This window comes from Brassica oleracea, chromosome C3, assembly GCF_000695525.1.
Source record: "Brassica oleracea var. oleracea cultivar TO1000 chromosome C3, BOL, whole genome shotgun sequence".
NCBI lineage: Eukaryota > Viridiplantae > Streptophyta > Magnoliopsida > Brassicales > Brassicaceae > Brassica > Brassica oleracea.
The window spans coordinates 9,251,254-9,273,139 of NC_027750.1; the positions used below are offsets into that span (position 1 = coordinate 9,251,254).

General features: G+C 33.9%; 4 protein-coding genes across 5 annotated transcripts; all 4 read right to left on the minus strand.

Annotated features, from left to right (window-relative positions):
• Positions 1–255: 255 nt before the first annotated feature.
• Positions 256–2,327, minus strand: LOC106336023 (trans-cinnamate 4-monooxygenase-like). Its single transcript, XM_013774736.1, has 3 exons — positions 1,543–2,327; positions 1,326–1,459; positions 256–1,041 (listed from the first exon to the last, which is right to left on the minus strand). Exons 1-3 carry the CDS (start codon positions 2,325–2,327, stop codon positions 443–445), a joined length of 1,518 nt encoding a protein of 505 aa, XP_013630190.1. The 3' UTR covers positions 256–442.
• Positions 2,328–6,983: 4,656 nt separating this feature from the next.
• Positions 6,984–8,951, minus strand: LOC106335949 (protein NETWORKED 4B-like). Its single transcript, XM_013774643.1, has 3 exons — positions 8,574–8,951; positions 8,374–8,485; positions 6,984–8,290 (listed from the first exon to the last, which is right to left on the minus strand). The coding sequence occupies exons 1-3, from the start codon at positions 8,586–8,588 to the stop codon at positions 7,080–7,082; spliced, it is 1,338 nt and encodes a 445-aa protein (XP_013630097.1). The 5' UTR covers positions 8,589–8,951; the 3' UTR covers positions 6,984–7,079.
• A 5,683-nt stretch (positions 8,952–14,634) lies between these two features.
• Positions 14,635–16,544, minus strand: LOC106335950 (protein NETWORKED 4B-like). Of its 2 annotated transcripts, none has more exons than XM_013774644.1 (4): positions 16,324–16,544; positions 15,756–15,807; positions 15,563–15,674; positions 14,635–15,486 (listed from the first exon to the last, which is right to left on the minus strand). In XM_013774644.1, exons 2-4 carry the CDS (start codon positions 15,771–15,773, stop codon positions 14,747–14,749), a joined length of 870 nt encoding a protein of 289 aa, XP_013630098.1. In that variant the 5' UTR covers positions 15,774–15,807; positions 16,324–16,544; the 3' UTR covers positions 14,635–14,746. The 2 variants fall into 2 exon arrangements, with proteins under 2 accessions (XP_013630098.1, XP_013630099.1); XM_013774645.1 differs by lacking the exon at positions 16,324–16,544 and adding an exon at positions 16,075–16,313.
• A 1,163-nt stretch (positions 16,545–17,707) lies between these two features.
• On the minus strand, positions 17,708–20,851 carry LOC106336492 (root phototropism protein 2-like). The gene is made up of 4 exons (XM_013775328.1): positions 20,714–20,851; positions 20,547–20,616; positions 19,933–20,310; positions 17,708–19,086 (listed from the first exon to the last, which is right to left on the minus strand). Exons 1-4 carry the CDS (start codon positions 20,782–20,784, stop codon positions 17,878–17,880), a joined length of 1,728 nt encoding a protein of 575 aa, XP_013630782.1. The 5' UTR covers positions 20,785–20,851; the 3' UTR covers positions 17,708–17,877.
• Between the last annotated feature and the right edge of the window lie 1,035 nt (positions 20,852–21,886).

The window sequence follows — 21,886 nt, forward strand, 5'->3', positions numbered from 1 at the left end:
AAATTCATAAATTATGTAATAATTTATAGAAAAAAAAATAAAATTGTTAAACTTTTATATTTAGAATTATATATTATATATTTTTTTGAAAATGACAGTAATTAATATATACAATTTATCATTTGAAAATTATATATTTGTAAAATTAAAGGTTATCCGCACGGATGTACGGGTCAAAATCTAGTGTTAGTTAAATCTAAAACAAACCTCCAAATTAAATAAATTATTGTTCAACAATCATATGGGTTTGAAAGATACAACACATCCAATATATTTTATTAAAGACATTTAAAGAGTGGGAACCACTAGTTATTGCAACCCTTTAAAGACATTTTACACAAGACATCCACTAGATTTCACAAACATCGTTATCATCCAACATAACAAAAAAATCATTTTGCAGAAACTACTTTTATTTTATTTTATTTTTTGTATAAATTATTTAAAAGGACCTTGGCTTCATTACAATTGTGGAGTGGTTAAGGATATGCAAGCTGAACTGTCCACCTTTCTCAGAAGTATCAACTTTAGACTGTCCTGGAGGAGGAAGAAGCTCGAAGTTCTGTACCAACCTACCAATCGTGATTCCCAAAATGGGCAACGCCAATATAATCCCAGGACAGCTTCTACGTCCAACACCAAACGGCACATACCTGAAGTCATTACCATTGGCTTCCACATGCGCCTCTTCTTCAAAGAACCTCTCGGGTCTAAACTCTTCAGGCTTCTTCCAGCTCTCGGGGTTGTTCGCTAGCCACCAAGCATTGACCAAGATCTTGCTTTCCGCTGGGATGTCGTACCCAGCGAGCTTAGCGTCGTTGAGGTTCATGTGTGGCACAAGGAGAGGTATAGCCATTCTTAGTCGAAGCGTCTCCTTGATCACTGCTTGGAGGTAGGGAAGCTTGTGTAGCTCAGGCTCTGTGATTTGAACTCCTGGTCCAAGAACCGTGTCGATCTCGTTCCTTAGCTTGCTCTGGATCTCAGGATGGTTCACTAGCTCCGCGATTCCCCACTCGATAGACCACAGTGTTGTCTCAATAGCTGTTTCACCACAAATAACAAACTTAGTAGCCATTACAAGAAAAAAAAAAAAAAAATATAGCCATTAGAAGTACTTATCCAGCTCCTTTAGATGTGACACATAAGATTAGCCCTAACTCTTTATATATTATTTAAGGTCCCGTTGAATTTCTAATGTGTGATACTTATCCCTAACAAAAGTTTCAAAACATAGCAATCTCAATAGTTTCCTATGCAAGCAAGAAATATCTAGAGGATTGGTTACGTATGCTATAAGGAACAAAAACAGGGCAAAGGTAAGTTACCAGCGACATTGATGTTCTCGACGATGTAAAGAACGTTGTCCTCGTTGATCTCTCCCTTCTGTTGTGCTTCAACGATATGATCAATGGCGCATTTCAGTCCTTCGCTTCCTGTAGGCTTAGAACTCGCGATTTGCCTGCGTGGTTCCTCTCAATATCAGTTTCAAGAACCCTAAATCAAGAATCAAAATATAATAATAAAAAACCAAAACTCACTCACTTCCTCTCGTCAACAAAGTACTTCTTCAAGAGAGCTAGTCTTCTGTCCTTCACATCCTGACAGATCTTCAAGTAGCCTCTAAGGAAAGGCCTAAGGATAGGGATGAAATCTCCATAGTTGTACTCGAAGCTCTGAGCCAACCTGCTTCTCTCTCCGTTCAAGGCTTTAAGCCTGAGGAAGAGAGGATCACCTTCACTCTCGAACCTTCTATCAAACATGATACGGAACATGTTGTTGTACATCATCAACTGCAAGCGTTTCCTCAACACGATCCCTTTGGTCGCAGAGTCTGGATTCTTCTTCACGTCATCGATCACGCTCGCGGCTTCGAACTCCCATCCTTCTCTGTTCCGCTGCACAACCTTGTTGGTGAAGAAAGGAACCGTCATGATCCTTCTCATCTTCCTCCAGTGCTCGCCGTAGACGGTGAACACCATGTCCTGTCCCTTGCCCGTGAAGATGTCGAAGACGACGTTTCTCGTCCGAGATCCGAACTCCACGCCTTGCGTGTGGAGCACTTCTTTGGTTAGGTTTGGCGATGAGACGACCACTAGGTTTCGCTGTCCCATCCTGAGGAGGAAGAGGTCTCCGAACTTTTTGGCGTAGTCGACGAGGTTACGGTGGTTGAGATCGTCTCCGACCTGGAGCCAGTTTCCGAAGATTGGTATCGGTATAGGACCGGGAGGTAGTTTCAGTTTCTTGCCGCGGAGCTTGGAGATCACGGTGGCGAGAACCACCGCCGCGAAAACGGCGATTAGAGACTTCTCCAACAAGAGAAGATCCATTAGTGACACGTGGACGTTTGAGATTGATTTCACGGCGAGTGGAAAGCAGGAGAAGCTGCTGAGGAAGCAATGGTGGTGAGAGAGGGTTTTATAAGAGGGAAGAAAAGAGGTTGGTTGGTTTGAGAATTGAGACCAACGGCCAAAAGAACAAGATAACGGCGTTAGGTGCGTGGGGTTGGTGAAAGATGGATTACTAAACGGCGTTAAGTTTAACGGGATGGCTGTGTGTGAGTGAGTGGTGGTGGGCTTGGTAGGTAACGACCGTAAAGTGAAGAGGGTTTGGTGAAGGTAGGAGGTGAGGCAGCTTGTTTTCATCAAGCTTTACAACAACAACAAAAAAAAAAACTGAAGATAGCTTTGTCCTAATGAAATGTTAAGAAATCGCTAATATAATCATTTTTAGTAACTATTCTAAATTAAAGGCTTTTTATGAATAACAAGAGGTTTCTTGCAGTTTGATAAAGCATAAAATATATAATATAAACTAGGTGTCTTCCTGTAGTAAAAAAATTTAAAATATTTTTTAACAGATAAATATAAATAAAATTTTATTAATATTGTAATTTTTTTTTTTCGTATCAATATTTTAATATAAATTTGATTTAATTAAACATAAAAATTATATTTAAGAATATGCATGTATATATTTGAAATTATAATCTTAGATATATTTTTCTATCTATTTATTTTAATTAAATATATTAAATAAATTGTAAAAGTTGCATAATTACCAAAAATTAAAATTAAACAATATTTATAAAATTTGTAGATATATAAGAAAATAATGATTTTAAGATTAAATTTTTATAATTTTCTAAAAAAAATTGTATACATTTTTGAAAATTTTAGTAATAAAATTGTATAATTTAAAAATATATAATTATATTATATTTCGAAATTTATAATGTCATATTTTAATATATTTATTTTAATGATGATTTATGAGTTATTCCCATATTATAAAAAAAATTCAAAAATATAAATTGACATTAAATGTAATATATGAGTTATTACCATACTTTTAAAAGTTTACCAAAAATATAAATTAACATTAAATGCAATTGTCCATGTCATATTAAGCTATAAGACATGTCATCAATTTCAGTAGCTATATCATATTTGTTTTGTGAAATTGATTGTAGAAAGAATACGTGGCAAAATCACTTCGCAAATATAGTCTAGGTGATAACTTTGGTGGTGACCTATATCTATCGTACTAATTTAGAAACATATTATATAATTCTCTAGACATTATTTTTTTTTAACGTCTGATTAATTATGTTATTACAGTGCTGACAAATATTACATAGACGTTTCTACAGCCGACAATTTTACCACCATATGAGAATACACGTCTGGCTGTATTACTCCGAGCCGCCCTATGAGATCCATGTTAGATGATACGTTTTGCACCATGCTGAAGATCTATTATAACCATTTTTCTCCATAATCTGCATAATTTGCGTTTTCTGAGATTTGAACCCTAGAAGGACCTTCTGGTGTAAAAACATTAATGAACTTTTAGTCTAACTACTGGACTAAGGGGGCTTCCATTCCCCCTAGAAATTATTTGCGAAGTGATTTGTACACGTGTCATCACTACAATCATTCTCGCTAAAAAAAAGATGACATGGCACTTAAGAAATATGACATGACTTATGGTTAAATATGACATAGACAATTGCATTTAATGTTAATATATATTTTTGGAAAACTTTATAGAATATGGTAATAACTCATACATTACGTTTAATATCAATTTATATTTTTGGTAAACTTTTTAAAATATGGTAATAACTCATACATTACGTTTAATATCAATTTATATTTTTGGTAAACTTTTTAAAATATGGTAATAACTCATAAATCATCACTAAAATAAATATCTTCAAATATGAAATTATGAATTTTGAAATACTATTTAATTTTATTTTCCTAATTATACAATTTGTATTACTAAAATTTTCAAATTTTTTTACAATTTCTTAAAAAATTATAAATTTATAATCGTAATATCATTAGTTTCTTTTAGATATCTACAAATTTTATAAATGTTGTTTAGTTTTAGATTTTGATAACTATACAATTTTATATGAATATTTTAGTAATTTTATATAAGTTGATTTAATATATATAAACAAAATAAATAGATAAAAAAAATTACTAAGATTATAATTTTAATTATATACATACATATTCTTAAATATAATTTTAATAAAGAAAATTATTTTCTCTTAAATTTATGCTTAATTAAATTATATTTATATTAAATATTGGTCAAAAATAATAAAATATATATTATTAATAAATTTCAATTTTAAATATAACTTAAATTTTTAAAAATTTATCACTGCATATGGTGCAAGAAAACACCTAGTTTATTTTATATTTGCGTGCCATTTTTATTGAAAGTAACATTAGTTTTATTTTATTAAAAGTATTAGAGTCCGACTAAATCATGTATAATTAAACAAAAATCTACTCAGTATCTTAATTTTAGAATTAAATAAAAATATGAGTTTGACCAAAAAAAATCTGAGTAATATTCTATTAGTTATATATAGATATTCTAATTAATTTTGATTTCAATAAGAACATCAAATATTAATTAGTTAATTTAATTTATTATATCAATTTTATTATTTTAAGTTTATCCTTGAAAATGCTAACTATAATTTAAAGTATATTAACACAAACCTATCATATATCATTTGTAAATTAATTTAATCTAATAAAAATACTATCACTTACAGATATTTTAACCTAAGTTCTAAAAACCTAATAAAATAGTGTCTTCACTTTATTTTCTTTAAAGAATTTTATTAAAATATAAAAGTATATTGTATATTATTAATAATATTTTAACTTGATAAAAACTCTAAATGTTTCAACTTAAACTTTAAAATATGATTAGTATATACTACTATTGTATTATCAGCTAAATAGTAGAGTTGGATAGGATTAATGTTTTTAAGAATGTAATTTTTATCAGTTGATTTGTTTAAGTATGCAAATATATTTTTTACTAAAATTTTTTTATCCAATAAAATTTATCAAAAGACAACACATCAAGAGATCCAAAACAATTTTTTGAAGAATACTTCTAAATCATTATAAAATATCATCTGACATATCAACCTCGACAGAAATCAATGATGAAGTTTATACCAAAATTCGGTTGAGTTATGCCTATGCATTAATACCAGAATGATCTAATTCTAATCTTTTTAACATTCGAAGTGTTTTCTCACATCACAACAGACTACTGTCACGTTCATTGCCAATACGATAAAAAAAATTGCAAATAACAATATATCTTTTCTTTGGTTAAAATATAGATACCACTTCAGTAAGATTTACTCTAAAACCCGTTGAGCAACTTGCAATAATCATCACAATAAAAATCAGAATAAAACGAGTATATATTGTTTTTTGTAATTTTAGATTAAATTCTTCAGAGGTCATAATTTTAGATGGGTTTAGAGCAATATAAAACGTTAAACCTGTACTGGTTATAAAAAGCCTTGTAAAAACACAAGAACAAAAAGTCATAGGATACAGGAAGACTTTCAATCCGTCACGGCGAGAAAAGGAAAGAAAAAGCGTGAAACAGTGACTGATCGTGGTCTGAATACGAACGTCTTGAGACGCCGTCAGAGTTGACGCCGTTAAGAAAACATATTACTAACTACTAAGTAGTAGCGGTTGTTAAAATAAACGCGAAGCACAGAACAGGCTCAAGTATTTGGCGCATTCACATCCAAGAAAATCTTTCAGTGTCAATGTCAATGTCAATTTAGCAACAACCCACCGTATTGACTTCAAAAACAAATGTTCGTTTATCTCATACACTCTTCTATATTTTATTTTCTCTTCAACCAGTTTTAAATATATTTGTGGCTAGGATAAGGAAAAATGTATATATATTTAATAGGATAAATAATGATAGTACAAAGAGACACACCTACCACGAAAGACAGCCATGGATAAATGGTTGTGTGCCCTACCTCTCACCAAATCCACCATTATCCCCAAATCTGTGACCATCTCGTTTGCAAACCACGTACCTTAAAATATGCCTTCTTATTTGGACCCACCGACACATTGCAGACCGGGCAAATTCATAGCTAGAATTGTTTCTTTATAACTTTAGATAGTTATGACGTATAATAGGTGTTTATAAGTTATATATAAATCTTGCGTCCTCTATGTATAATTTAGTGAAAATGTAATATCAACCATTGCTTTGGAAGATCATAGAACAAACAAATGTTAAGTATAGAAGAGAGAACAAAAAGAAATGAATACAGATACTGAATAATAATAAAAAAAAAAGATATTTGATGGAGATATAGATACTTCAAAAGAGAAATAAAAAATTATACAAGCACACAACTGTTTCAACTTTTAACAATAGACAACTTGAAACATGTTTGTTTGTGTGAAGTTAAAGAAAATACTGATCAATCTCATGACTTGTGAGATGCAAGATAATAATATTAGCAGTAAGAAGTATTGGTCTATTCATCCTTTGGTTTGGTACTAGATTGTCGGATTGATGGTTTGATGGTTGAGTTTTCAGCATATAGCTGCACTTGATGTACAAAACTGTTTTTTTTTTTTAATAATGATTATAATTTAATATTCATTAAAAAAAATTAGCATAAATATTTACTTATATCAAACATATATTATTCATCTTCAACCTTAAGAAAAACATTCAAGTCCACTACACTTAATTAGCCACAAACTTCATGATGCTAAGACCACTCCTCTCTTATGTCCTGTAACAACATTCCTAAGCCTATCATACCCATCTTTGTAATACTCAAGAGACATACACAATTGTCTTATGGCCTCCCTTTTCTGCTCAGCCGCTTCTGATGCAGCCACTCTCGTCCTCTCAACTTCTTCTGCAAGCTCACTCGACCGTCTTCTTAGCCTCACGTGTTCCATGTGAAGCTCCTTCATATGCTTTTCCATTTCCTTTATCTTCTCTTCTCTCTTCCCAATCTCATCTCTTAGCACATTACTCTCATCTTTCATTACACTTATCTTCTCGGATTCTCCCTTAAGCTTTTCCTCTATTCCAGCTTTCTCTTCCATGATCAGCCTTATATGTGATTCCAGCTCTCTTAATTGCTCTCCAAGTTGCCTTCGTTCTTCAACGAGCTTTGACATTTCTCCCTTGATCTGTGCTTTCTCTGGGAATATCTTCTCTTCAGCGTCAGAGACTGCTGTTTTCAGCGACCTTACCTCGTTATCTCTGTCCTGTAAACTAGTTTTCACCATTGCAAGTCTCTCAACCAACTTCGAGACTTCTTTCTTCTCTGCGTTGAGCTTGTTTCTGAGAGTGTCAGCGTCGTTTTGAGCCAACTTGAGCTTCTCCTCTGCTCCAGAGGACATGCAGCTCTGAATCTCAACCTTCAGATTAGCAATCTCTCCTTCTTGCATCCGAATCTTTTCATTGGCTTCTCTAAGCTCTCCTTCATATACAGTAATTTTCTGAAGGAGATCGGTGTTGTTGTTGTTGTCACCATTAACATTTTCTTGCTGGAGAAGGAGCTTCTGTTTCGTTTCTTGAAGCTCAAGCTCTAGATCAGCCATCCTACGGATCAATGCCTCGTCACCATCTTCATCACTAGCAGAGGAATGATCATCAACCGACTTCGAATCAGAATCAGAACCAGGATCTGTCCAAGATGATGACTCTTCCTCTTCCTTATGACGGCGACTCGAGGTAGGAGATGATTGGTCAAGAGAGCCCTGTGACTGTTGGTTTTTCTGAAGTTCACCACTAGCTTGATCATAACGCTCAGCCAAAGCGCGGTACATGCGGTAAAACTCCTCAACAAGGTGGATTAACTCGGGACGCTTCTGGTAATACATCTGACCTTTCTTGGCAAAAGAGTCTGCGTCTTCTTCAATCAACTTCAACATGTGTTTCACACGGTCATCCATCTCTGAGAAGCCATAACAAGAACCAAGTTAAAGATTTACATTAAGTGGGAGGAGATCTTAATTATGTTTAAGTAAGGCAACATACTCTCTAGATTTTCTGCAAGCCACTTTGAGTTCTTGGGACAATTGTGACTGTCCCACCACCATGAGTGTGATTTCTTGGTCGTAGACCTCTTAAACTGCTTCTTGCTAAGTGTCTGAAAATAAAAAAAATCAGAAAAAGTGAGTAAATCTTAGGACCAAGCGACCAAACACAAGGACCAAGATAACATGACGGTTTCTCACCGCAGACGAGGCCATGACTTTGAGGGAGTGTAGAGAATCTTAGAAACCCCTACAAGATGATTCAAGATTGTCAGTTAATGTTAAAAGACTTTGAGTGTCTCTTGAAGATTTGCTTGAGCTTATCGAAACAAGTGGGACAAAACAAATAAGATGAGATAAGAGGAAGAAGATAGGATTGTGCATGCGGCAAAGGAGACACGTGAAGCTTTAACAACCCATTTTGGTATTTGCGCAATTTTCAAGAAATCCAAAGATTCTCAGCTTTTACCAGCATTTTATATACCAGAGTAATCGATGAAACTAATAATAACCGTATATTAAAGAAAGAAGAAGAGACAAAAAGTTTTTTTTTTTTTTAAATAAAAATGACGAAAAGTTGTACAAAGGATAAAAGCTTACTTTACACAAATGCAGAAGAACAAAGAGTTTATGATTGAGAATGCTCTATATAAGGCCATCTTCATCGCACGTCTCATGCGCGTCTCTAAGGGGGGCACAATAAGAAACCTGTGTTGTGTGTTTATTGCACTGTTTACGAGCTCCACCGACACGTGGCGTTCCGCAATTGGTTGCGCTTTTTATTTTTTATTTTTTTTTAATCAGAAAAAAAATAATAATAGGAGACTTTAAGGGGGATGTATTCAATTTAACATTTGATGTAATTTGATTTTTAATGGGGTTTTAGATGATTTAGGGGGATGTATTCAACTGAGAGTTTCAGGTGATTTGTATTAAAATGACAAATCCACTGTTATTGGAACATGAATTTTAAAAACTCATTTAAAATCCACTGTTATTGAATTTGACATTTCTTAAAGTACTCTGAAATCCACTGTTATTGAAAATATTTTAAGTTGTGGAGTTTTAAATTTTTCAGATGATTTTAGGGTGTTTGGGTATGATTTCTTAGTTAAAAAAATTAAAACTCAAATCTCATAGTTATAGGTGATATTCTAGAGTAGTTTAACAAAAATCACTTAAATCTCTGCAACTTATTGAAATCATCTAAAACCCCATTAAAAATCAAATTACATCAAATGTTAAATTGAATACATCCCCCTAAGTGATTTTTGTTAAACTACTCTAGAATATCACCTATAACTATGAGATTTGAGTTTTAATTTTTTTAACTAAGAAATCATACCCAAACACCCTAAAATCATCTGAAAAATTTAAAACTCCACAACTTAAAATATTTTCAATAACAGTGGATTTCAGAGTACTTTAAGAAATGTCAAATTCAATAACAGTGGATTTTAAATGAGTTTTTAAAATTCATGTTCCAATAACAGTGGATTTGTCATTTTAATACAAATCACCTGAAACTCTCAGTTGAATACATCCCCCTAAGTGTCTCTAGCGATGCAGATGCCCTAAACCCACCCCATTTAAACCCACCCCGTTTAAAACCTACCCCATTTAAAACTCATATCTGTTTAAACCCATTTAAAAATAGGTCTATTAGGGGTATCCATTTAGATTCACAAAATTTGTATAAACTATGTTGATTTAATTTTTAATTGTTTTAACTTTATGGTTTTTTAACAAATATTAAATGTGGAAGTCCCCTTAGTGCAGTGGTTTGACTAAGGGTTCATTAATGCTTCTACACCAGGAGGTCTGGAGTTCAAACCCTAGAAAACGCAAATTATGCAGATCGTGGAGAAAAATGGTTATAAGAGGTCTTCAGCATGGTGCAAGTGCGTATCATCAAACATGGATCTCATAGGATGACTCAGAGCGATGCAGTCAGACGTGCATTCTCATATGATAGTAAAATTGTCGGCTGTAGAATTGTCTATGTAATATTTCTCATCGTTGTAATAGCATAATTAATCAGACGTTAAAAAAAAAACAAATATTAAATGAAAAAAATAAAAAAATTTAACTGATTTTTATTATATAAACGCAAATCAAATCGTTCTGGTAAAACCGTAAAATCGAGTTTTCTTCTAAAACCGCAAAATTTGATATATTTTTTTTTCCGCTAAAACCGCAAAATCAATTTTTTCAGCGAAAACCGTAAAACCGAGTTTTCCCGCCAAAACCGTAAAATCGAGTTTTCTCGCCAAAATGCAAAATCAGATTTTTCCGCCAAAACCGTAAAATCGAGTTTTCTCGCTAAGACTGCAAAGTCGAGTTTTCTCGTCAAAACCGTAAAATCTAGTTTCCCGCCAAAACCGTAAAATTGAGTTTTCCCGTCCAAACCGCAATATCGAGTTTTTCCGCCAAAACCGTAAAATCGAGTTTTTCCGCCAAAACCGTAAAAATCGAGTTTTCCCGCCAAAACCGTTAAAATAGAGTTTTCCCGCCAAAACCGTAAAAATAGAGTTTTTCCGCCAAAACCGTAAAATCGAGTTTTCCCGCCAATACGCAATATCAAGTTTTCCCGCCAAAACCGTAAAATCGAGTTTTTTCCGCCAAAACCGTAAAATCAAGTTTTCCTGCCAAAACGCAATATCGAGTTTTCCCGCCAAAACCGTAAAATCGAGTTTTCCTGCCAAAAGCAATATCGAGTTTTCCTGCCAAAACCCTAAAAATTGAGTTTTCCCGCTAAAACCACAAAATCGAGTTTTCTCGCCAAAACCGCATAATCAGAATTTTCCGCCAAAACCAGAAAATATGTTTTCCATCAAAACTATAAAATTCAATTTTTTTTTTTGCCAAAACTACAAAATCAGAATTTTTCCGCATAAATCGTAAAATCGAATTTTTCGCCAAAACTATACAATCACATTTTCCTACAAACAATAATTAATTAATTATATTAAGTTAAATAGGTTAAGAGAGTCCCCACTAACTTTAAGTAGAACTCATTTAATAAATGGGTCTTAACAAAACTACATATTTAAAACCCATTTAACTAAATGGATCTAAATGAACATTTATTTATTTTTAAAACCCATTAAAAACCCACTAACAAAATCCATTATAACATCCCTAGTCCTAGTAAAGCCCTTTTATATCATCTGCCTTGAAGATTGATTAGTCTAATCATAAACTAATCATCTCTGTCTCACCTTCCCTAAATAAAATGTTATAAGTAATATCAATAAGGGTCACATGAATTTTAAAAATTCGTATACGCGGCTCTGAAAGTGTGAATACGCTTTCTCTACACGTCACAGCATCTCACCTGCTTATTTTAATTTTCTTAAAGTCTTCTTTGTTTTAGAAAAAAGAAAGACTCAATGATTGTGAAATAGTGTTATGATATGGGAGAACATTAATGGCGGATCTGCAACGTCCAGGATTTTGCATGTGGCGTCTTTGTGATTCGAGTTAGACAGAGAGAGATAGAGATATGAAACTTATTTCTTCTGACATCGAACCAAACCTTCAACAAACTTAGAAACACAATAAATATACAAGCTAGCTAAGTTGATGGTGAAAGATATTAAGGATAAATGCAGTTTACAAAAAAAAAGATACTAAGGATAATCATCAATGGAGACATGTGATCCATATTGATTATTCTCTATGATTCCTCTGATTATGTTATTTATCCTATTTATTCCTATCATTATCCTTTCAGTATCATCTTGTAATTGCTTAAGGATTTTCATCTTTATATGTATGTGCTCTACAGATATAATGCAATACAACACAGTATTCCATAAAAGATAGCCATAATCAACTATGCTATAGTGGTATAATGGCAAACAAACTTTGGATTACAAAACAACCTAAATCCAAAAGCATTTTTTACACTTTATCGTGTGACCAGGCGGATATGAACTCATTGCATATACAATTTATTTGAATATCTAAAAAATAAGTTTATATGTGGGCAAGAGCGGTCCAAAAATTGAGAATTTTTTCTATTACCCTAAGCCAAAATAAATAAAATTATATCTTTACATAGGGAAAATTATAAAAAAAAAGAAATACATAGTGGAAAAAAAAATTATACAGCTCATGAGCCCCAATCTGTCGCTTATGTTGTGTGTGCTCCGGGCCGGCGCTGTATGTGGGCTACATTTCTCCTTGGGAATTAGTATGAATCTTTTTATGAGTTCAAGATACCAAATTTTAAAAAATAGTCATAATCTAAAAACATAAACTTTGATGATGCAAACGCGTAGTGACTAACGAAGAGGATAATTCAATTCCTACTACAGAATTGACTACTCTTTTTTGAGAAAATATTGACTAATATGTCGGGTTTATTAAAAAATGTAATATTGGTTTGGGTTTTATGTATGGTTTGGTTTTATGTTGGTCAAATTTTAGTTTGTTCCGTTTACTATTGACAATTGAAGATTTTGAACTGGGTTTAACACAACTAGTATACTTGGGGAAATAAGGTTGAAACTTTATATTCAGGATAAATATAACGAGTCATAGCTTAGTAGACATTATTTTGTCAATGGCCCTGTTCGTTTGTACATCTGGAAGATGCATCCAGATGGTCCATCTAGATGTCTTATCCAGATGTCCCATCTGGGTGTTGTTCGTTTCTTCATTTCGTCCATGCTTCCAGATGAATCATCTGAATGTAACTATGTTCGTTTGCTTTTCATTTTTTAACTTTCATCTACATCCAGGTGGACTTGTTAATAAAATGATTAAAATATAATTTTTTACGTTTCGGCGGAAAAATAGCATTTTTACGGTTTTGGCGGAAAATATTTTTGCGGTTTTTGAGGAAAATGTGTTTTTGGCGAAAAAAATGCATTTTTGTTGTTTTGGCCGAAAAATACGTATTTATGGGTTTGGCGGAAAAATACGTTTTGCGGTTTGGACAGGAAAATTGTGTTTTGCGGTTTTGGTGGGAAAAATGTTTTTGACGAGAAAAGTTTTTTTTTCAGGATTTTGGCGGGAAAAGCATTTTTTCGCGATTTTGGCGGGAAAAACATTTTCGCGATTTTAGCGGGAAAGCATTTTTGCGGTTTCGAAGAGAAAATACATTTTTCCGGTTTTGGGTGGGAAAATACATTTTTCCGATTTTGGTGGGAAAATACATTTTTACGATTTTGGCGGGAAAATTACGTTTTTTCGGTTTTGGCGGGAAAATGTGTTTTTTCCGGTTTTGGCGTGAAAATGCGTTTTCCGGGTTTGGCGAGAAAATGCGTTTTTCCGGTTTTGGCGGGAAAATTCTTTTTTCCGGTTTTGGCGAGAAAATGCGTTTTTCCGGTTTTGGCGGAAAAATTCCGTTTTACGGTTTTGGTGGAAAAATACATTTTTACGGTTTTGGCGGGAAAATACATTTTTCCGGTTTTGGCGGGGAAGTGCGTTTTTCCAGTTTTGGCGGGAAAATTCTGTTTTTCCAGTTTTGGCGGAAAATGCGTTTTTCCGGTTTTGGCGGGAAAATTCTGTTTTCCAGTTTTGGCGGATGCGTTTTTCCGGTTTTGGCGGAAAAATTCTGTTTTCCGGTTTTGGCGGGAAAATTGTGTTTTCCGGTTTTGGCGTTTCTCCGGTTTTGACGAGAAAATTGTGTTTTACCGGTTTTGACGAGAAAATGCTTTTTGCGCTTTTGGCTGAAAAATGCTTTTTAGAGTTTGGCGGGAAAATGCATTTGTTGGGTTTTGGCGGGAAAATGCGTTTTTTTTTTGTTTTGACGGAAAAATGCGATTTTTCGGTTTTGGTCGAAAAGTGTGGTTTTACTGGTTTGGGCGAAAAATGTGTTTTTATGGAAATGTGTGTTTTACGTTTTTTTGCGGAAAAACGCATCTTGCGGTTTTTTGCGGAAAAATGTGTTTTTCAGTTTTTGCGAGAAAATGCATTTTTTGGTTATAGCAGAAAAATGTCAATGCAAAAAAAAAAATAGAATTTCGGGTTTAAAAATAATATTTTGATTTTAAAAGGTCATTTTTGTCATTTTTCTTTTTGGACTGAATTAGATGCATCTGCATCCAGATGCACCATCAAGACTCACCTTCATTTGGGTGAGAATTTGAGATGAGTTTTTAAAAATTCAGATAGGTGATCCATCTGGATGTAGCATTATAATGCACAAAACGAACCTCGATTTGCATCTTCACCCAGATGATCGGTGAGCAAACGAACAGGGCCAAAAAGAAGCAGCAGTGGACGTTAAAATAAACGGGAAGCACAGTTCAAGCTCAAGCATTTGGCGCATACACATCCATGATGAATTTCATTGTCAATGAAGTCAATTTGGCAACAACCCACCGTATTGACTTCAAAAAAAGAAGAAACGATCGCCTATCTCATATATATTTTTTAAAACAATACAAAATGATAATAATAGAAAGAGACACAATACCACCAGACGTGGTTGAGCAGAAAAGAGTGGCCGCTGCATCTTTAGTTTCCTCTTTAACCAAATCAAGACTCTCTTGTTCAACACCAATTAGTTGAGTTTCTGCTTCAGAGGAAATGCAGCTCTTAAGCTCAGTCTTCAGATTAGCGATCTCTTCTTCGTGCATTCGAATCTTTATATTAGCTTCTTTAAGCTCTCCTTCATATACGGTAATTTTCTGAAGGAGAGTGTTGTTGTCACCATTAACACATTCCTGCTGTAGATGGATCAGTTTCTCTTTAGTTTCTTGAAGCTCAATTTCTAGATCAGCCATCCTACGGATCAATGCCTCGTCACCATCTTCATCATTAACAGAGGAATGATCAGGAACCGACTTAGAGTTAGAATCAGAATCAGACAGAGATGATGAGTCTTCCTCTTCCTTATGAGGGTGACTCGATTTCTCTTGGGAAGCAGGAGATGATTTCTCAAGAGAGCCCTGTGGCTGTATCCCAGAGAGATGAATTTTCTGAAGTTCACCACTAGCTTGATCATAACGCTCAGCCAAAGCGCGATACATGCGGTAAAACTCCTCCACAAGGTGGATTAACTCGGGACGCTTCTGGTAATACATTTGAGCTTTCTTGGCAAAAGAATCTGCGTCTTCTTCAATCAACTTTAACATGTGTTTCACACGGTCATCCATCTCTGAGAAACCATAACAAGAACAAGTTCAATACATTAAGTGGAGATAGATATCTTAATGGTAAGTGAGGCAACATACTCTCCAGATTCTGAGCAAGCCACTTTGAGTTCTTGGGACAATTGTGACTGTCCCACCACCATGAGTGTGATTTCTTGGTCATAGACTTCTTAAACTGCTTCTTGCTAAGAGCCTGAGAACGTCAGACATAATTAAGTAAATCTTAAAACCAAGAGACCAAACACAAAGACAAAGATAACATGATGTTTCTTACCGCAGACGACGAGGCCATGACTTTGAGGGGGTGTAGAGAAACTTAGAAACCCCTACAAGATGATTCAAGATTGTCAACGATGTAACTAATAAAATGTTAAAAGACTTGACTGTCTGGTATTGAAGATTTGCTTGAGTTTATCGAAACAGTTGGGACAAAACAAGACACGTGAAGCTTTAACATCCCATCTTGCCACAATTTTCAAGAAATCCAAAGATTTTCAGCATTTAGCCGCACTTTATTTATATGAAACTAATAATATAACTGTATATTACAGAAAGAAGAAGAAACAAAAAAGTGTAGGAGGATAAAAGCTTACTTTACACAGATCAAGAACAAAGAGCTTATGACTAAAAATACTCAAAGAATGGTCTTAACATAAAGCCATTTATATCATCTTCTGCATTGAAGATGATTAATCTAATAAAAAACTAATCATCTTTGTTTCACGTTCTCCAAAGAAAATATTTAAAATAATCAAAAAGAGTTTCTAGGATGAATCTTGAAAATTTGTATACGCGGCTCTGAAATTGTGAATACGCTTTCTCTACACGTTAGAGCTACTCACCTTCTTATTTTAATTTCTTGAAGTCTTCTTTGTTTTAGAAAAAAAGAAAATGATTGAGACATTGTGTTTTATGAGATGCAGAGCATTAATGGCGGATCTGCAACGTCCATGATTTTGCATGTGGCGTCTTTGTGATTCGAGTTAGAGAAGGAGAGAGAGACAGAGAGATATGAAACTTATGTGTTCTGACATCAAACCAAACCTTCAACAAACTTAGAAACATAATGAGTCTGACTGTATGGTACAAGTAGCATAAAAGGAAAAAGATGAAAAACATTTTCAGTTGATTTACTCTCATTTCTGCCAATCAAGATAATAAATACTAACAACCATTTTCTATGACATCAAACCAAACCTTCCACAAACTTAGAGCATCTCCAATGTATTACTCCATTTTCTAGTCCAAAATAGAGCAACTCCAAAATGGAGTTGAGTTTTGCTCCAATGTATTACTCCATTTCCTACTCCAAAATAGAATATTTTTAATATATTATGTTTTATGTTATTAAAAAATTAGTAATATCATCTTTCATTTATACTATTTGCAAAATAGTCTATTTTTCGTATGTATGATCTTTTATGTTTTATATTATATATCCTTTATATGGTGTTTATCTTTTATTTTTTATATGTATGGTCTTTTATGTTTTATATTATATATATTTTGTTGCATAAAATAGTTCACTAGATGGATATTTATATAATTAAGAAATATCAACAGTAATTTTTATAATATATATAGTGAAATAATATTTATATATTTATTTATAATAATATTTTATTAAAAACGAAATATTTAAATATAGAGGACTATTTTATAAATAAAAAAGTTCAACTCTATTTTGGAGTAATGAGTTGGTTTACTCCATATTTGGAACTCCATCTTGGAGTGGATTTTAGAGTGGAGTTGAAAATGATTTTACTGTAAAATTGAGTTTGGAGTGGGTTTTGTACTATAGGATTGAAGATGCTCTTGGAAACCTAATGAGTCTGACTGTATGGTACAAGTAGCATAAAAGGAAAAAGATGAAAAACATTTTCAGTTGATTTACTCTCATTTCTGCCAATCAAGATAATAAATACTAACAACCATTTTCGCTGGTTTACTATGGAAAGAGAATAAAGTAGAGTAAAGTTTTACTCAACTTGAATGAAGTGAAAAATGTTTTGCGCCAGCGATATTATTTTCTTTTCAACTCATTTTCACTTTTTTTCCACCTTTTTACTCCATCGTGCAACCAATCACACCCAATAAATTTACAAGCTAAGTCGACGGTGAAAGATATTAAGGATAATCATCAATCAAGACATGTGATCCATATTGATTATTCTGTATGATTCCTCAAATTATGTTATTTATGAAAATGCAAGATAAAGAATAACATGTATAAGATTTATGTTTAGTTTATTTCACAAAATACTATAACAAAATAATAATGAAAGTTTCTCTTTACAAAGAAAAAGTGATTACTAACTAGCTCTCTTTCAAATTGACTTACAAACACACAGACACACACACACACAAAACTCAAAAGTTACTGATCAAACGTTTCCTTAAGATATTGAGAATCTTCGTCTTCTTGGCTTTGTAATATCAACACCATCAAGATCCTCATCAATATTAGAAGTATCCTTAGACCCATGTCTAAATGGATTCAACTTCCCCAGCTTCTTCGAAACAGACGAGAAGAAAGTATGTTTGCTGTTCTTCTTATTACTCGGTGCATTCGAAGAAGAAGCTCCTGCTGCAACATTATTTTGTAGATCCGAAACATACATCTTCATCTTCATCAGCTCACTCCTCAAATCTTCGTTCTCTTTAGCCAACGAACTATCACGTGTCCCTAAAGCCTCAGGGACTATAACTGGTGTTCCTTCTTTGTCTTCAACCTCGCTTCTTAGCTTTAACTGATCGTAGTAAAGAGCGTGAAGAACGATGTTCACTGGTAACCTCTTGTTCTGCGAAGCATGAAGACGTGCATCGCAAGAAAGCTTGAGAGGATCCATTAAGCTACAAACTTTCTCTCTTTCGATCTCGCCTAGGCTCGGATGAGCTTTCAAGAAGATGTCTACCGCTCTATAAAGATCGTCTTCTGACTTTCTAGCGGACTTGGGAACTAGGTTTGCTATCGCGTTGAACTTGGATACCGTGAGCTCCAAGCAAGTAGCGATCTCTGCTAAGTAGGAGTCAACGGTCTTCGCAACTCTTTGTAGCGAGACAGAACATAACCCTTTTTTGCTTTTCTCCTTTTCGACGAAAGCAGAGATGATTCTTCTGACGCTGTCTAGATCTAATAGTCTCTCGCCGTCGTAGGTGAAAGAAGGTACCAAGAGATCATCGACGGTGACGTGTTCAAGAACGGCGGAGATTCTTTTCTCGACTTCGTTCTTGGATGCGAGTGAAGTGTTCAAGAAGACGGCGCAACGGAGGAGAGAACAGAGGAAGTTGATCGGGAAAAGTCCTTTGTCTGAAGGTAAGAGAGAGACGATTGATTCCACGAGATGTCTCTGTTGAGTTCTCTCCTCGGAGTCGTTGTTCTCGGGATCGGAAAACTTGACTCCTCTGCCGGAATGGTCTCTGACGAGGTCTCTTAAGGATCTCTCGGTGTAGGTGATGATTGCGGAGGCTAAGGAAGATGGCTTGAGGCCCTTCTGCTTCATGGAAGCTAAGACGTCGGCCAAGAAGTTGATGTTTAAGATACAGAGCTCCTCTGTCCACCAGTTCGGTGGTGATCGGCACGGTAACATTGCCTCGTCGCAAGCCTTTTCAAAACATAAATAAATAATGAAAATATAACACAAATTAGTTTATGTAATAAGCACTACAAAAACTAATGGAGGCAAACCTATCTTGCATAATTGATACGTGAGACTCAAGGAACTGAACAAAGATATGTTGAACCGAATCAAACCGAACCGAAACCAAATCTAAATAGCTTATACGAAAATGATTGTAAACTCTAGCACGGTTAATTAATTCACTTTTGACATTGAAAGCGAATAAAAATTACAACGTAGTAATTAATGTAAATCATAAGAGCACTTTCATCCATAGATATTTAGTGAGTATCTAAGTAATCGAGAAAAAAAAAATTTAGTAGAGAGAACAAGAGTTTCTCAAAAAGAACTTATAAGATACTCTTGAGAAATTCTTGTACCTTTTTAAAATTGAAAGCCTATTTACAGAAAAAAATACTCTTTAAGAAATTATAATGTCATGTGGCAACCTAAGCTTTTTTTTTTAAGATAAAAATTAATTCAATAACAAAATTTTATTAATATCAATTTTCTTAAGTTTAGAACCTTATGGTTAATGGATTCTAGAGTGGCGTGTATTTTGGTTACTACTATGTAAAACTTGGAATTATAAAACTTAACCTAAACATCAATGTTTTTAAAAACTCTTTAGATAGCAAATCGGCCATAAACAAAACAAAAAAATTTAGATCGATCGGTCTATGCGGCGGCGTGTCTAGGTCCGCCTAAATGTTAATCCTCTATAAAGCGCCTAAATATAAAGATTTTATTGAACATTACTAAACACTAACCAAAACCAGGATCTAAGTTTAACACTTAGAAAGCAAATGAGAATGAATTACGAGTTAAAACCTTAGTACCGACAACGTCCACACAACGGCGGACAATACCAAGATCACGAGAAATAGGAAGGAGTATCTCGCAAGACTTGAGGACCACGATGGCTCCGGAGAGGCTAGAGAGAGCGACCTGAGAAAGGAAGTCTTGTGTCCGACCAGCGAGGTTGTTGTCGCAGTACTTGTCAGTCATCTGAAGAAACTCAGCGGCGCATTGAAGAGCCGCCACGTTCTGGACGGTGATTTCAAAGCTAACACCGTAACAGAATTTAGCAGCTTTCTCGAACATCTCAGCACCTCCGGGGATATCCGAGAGATCTATTCTCGTCACGTCACTGTCTTTGGATTCCATTATTAGCTTCCTTATGTAGTTGCTCTTCGCCACTAGCATGAACTACATGAGATTAAAAGGAAATTATAAATAGAAACTCATGTTGTTATTAACCATTTTTGACCTAGGCATGTACCTGTAAAGTAATAATTTGTACTAATGTCTCATATCGTATAACAAACTCATAGCTCAGTACTTTCAATTCGTTTGTATGAGTTATAGACGACAAAACAAAAAGAAAATTTTTATCTATACAAACGAATTTGCTTCTTTTATATATACAAACGAATTTTTGTTACCTTATGAAGAGAGAAATTAGCTTCTCCGACTTCAACTACAACATCTGTCGGAATATCTTGTGAGAAAACCCTGAATTAACAACGCATATACAAGTCAGAAATTCATATGATTAGGGGGAGATGAACCGAGCCGGATAATATTTAGATGAAACTGGACCGGATCGTACCATTGACCTGTTCTCTGAAGAGTTGAAGACATTGTGTTAATGTTGATGGGGGTTTTCCCTTCAGTAGCCATTTTTATTGGATGTGTAGTGAAAGAGACGATGGAGCAATAATAGTTGAGTGTCTATATATTGAAAATTATTTAACGTTGGTCTCCCCTTTTTCTTCTTTTTCTAATGTTTTAATTTGTCGTTTGGTTGTGTTGTTTCGGTATTATCTCTTTTAGTTAAATCAATCATATCTTTGTGTTGGTCTTCTTCGTCGTTTTCACCATGCTTCTTGTAACTTTTCCCTATTTGGATATACTTGCACTGGCTGCTGTTTTAGGCAACTGAGAGTTTCTACCTTTCATAAACGTAAGTACGTTTTCCAACCAGTTGATAATAGACTAATTGGATTCTCTTGATAATACGAATGGGTTGTTGACTCGATAACATTTTACATCTATTGTATTGTTTGTTAGAAAGTTATCAGCATATCATTAAATTTTTATATTTGTCTACAACATGCTTAGTAGATTAATTTTCACCACCAATCTATACTCTATACTAATAATATTAGATCAGTAAGTATTGTTCGTACGTTGCATGAATTTTAAATTAATATAGTGAAATATATAATAATTTTTATTTAAGATATGTAATTTCATCTCATAGTGTTTTTTTCAAAAAATTATATCATATAAATTCAATATTATATAACCAATATTATATGCCTAAAATAAGATCTAATCGGCATCTAGCATATTACTCAATAACATTCATTTGGTTTATTGAGAGCAATTTGTAGAGTGAATAGGCCAAAGATGAAAAACAAAATCGTTCTTTTGGCTGGGTTAATGAGAAAGTAAAAACTATAATAAAAAGAGTTCACGTGTAAAAAGCCTAAAATATTTGAATTAAAGGAAGACAATGTTGAATGCATATATAAAATCTCGTAGAAAGTTTGAGTATTCTTTTACTTAATCTCTGTTTTTTAGGGTTTTCTACGGTTTGGTTTGTTTGTCTCTTAATCGTTACGTTTTGGTAGGAGTATGCTCATTTCTAAGAGCATGTTTATTGGGGGTTCTTAAATGTTCTCCGAGGGATTTCGATCCTTGTCCACTTTTGGCTCCAGAATCATTTTGTTGGTTGGTGTACTTCTGATGTTTAATATAATCTATTAAATGATTAAAA

What these genes read in the sequence shown, in the direction of transcription:
- LOC106336023 (XM_013774736.1), bottom strand. Translation starts at nt 2,327, where the DNA reads ATGGATCTTCTCTTGTTGGAGAAGTCTCTAATCGCCGTTTTCGCGGCG. An exon ending in TACTTTGTTGACGAGAGGAA is followed by an intron (nt 1,460 to 1,542) that starts GTGAGTGAGTTT and finishes GGAACCACGCAG; the next exon opens with GCAAATCGCGAGTTCTAAGC. An exon ending in CGAGAACATCAATGTCGCTG is followed by an intron (nt 1,042 to 1,325) that starts GTAACTTACCTT and finishes GTGGTGAAACAG; the next exon opens with CTATTGAGACAACACTGTGG.
- LOC106335949 (XM_013774643.1), bottom strand. An exon ending in GCTTGCAGAAAATCTAGAGA is followed by an intron (nt 8,291 to 8,373) that starts GTATGTTGCCTT and finishes ATGGCTTCTCAG; the next exon opens with AGATGGATGACCGTGTGAAA.
- LOC106335950 (XM_013774644.1), bottom strand. An exon ending in GCTTGCTCAGAATCTGGAGA is followed by an intron (nt 15,487 to 15,562) that starts GTATGTTGCCTC and finishes ATGGTTTCTCAG; the next exon opens with AGATGGATGACCGTGTGAAA.
- LOC106336492 (XM_013775328.1), bottom strand. Translation starts at nt 20,784, where the DNA reads ATGGCTACTGAAGGGAAAACCCCCATCAACATTAACACAATGTCTTCA. An exon ending in CTTCAGAGAACAGGTCAATG is followed by an intron (nt 20,617 to 20,713) that starts GTACGATCCGGT and finishes TTGTTAATTCAG; the next exon opens with GGTTTTCTCACAAGATATTC. An exon ending in TGGACGTTGTCGGTACTAAG is followed by an intron (nt 19,087 to 19,932) that starts GTTTTAACTCGT and finishes TGTTTTGAAAAG; the next exon opens with GCTTGCGACGAGGCAATGTT.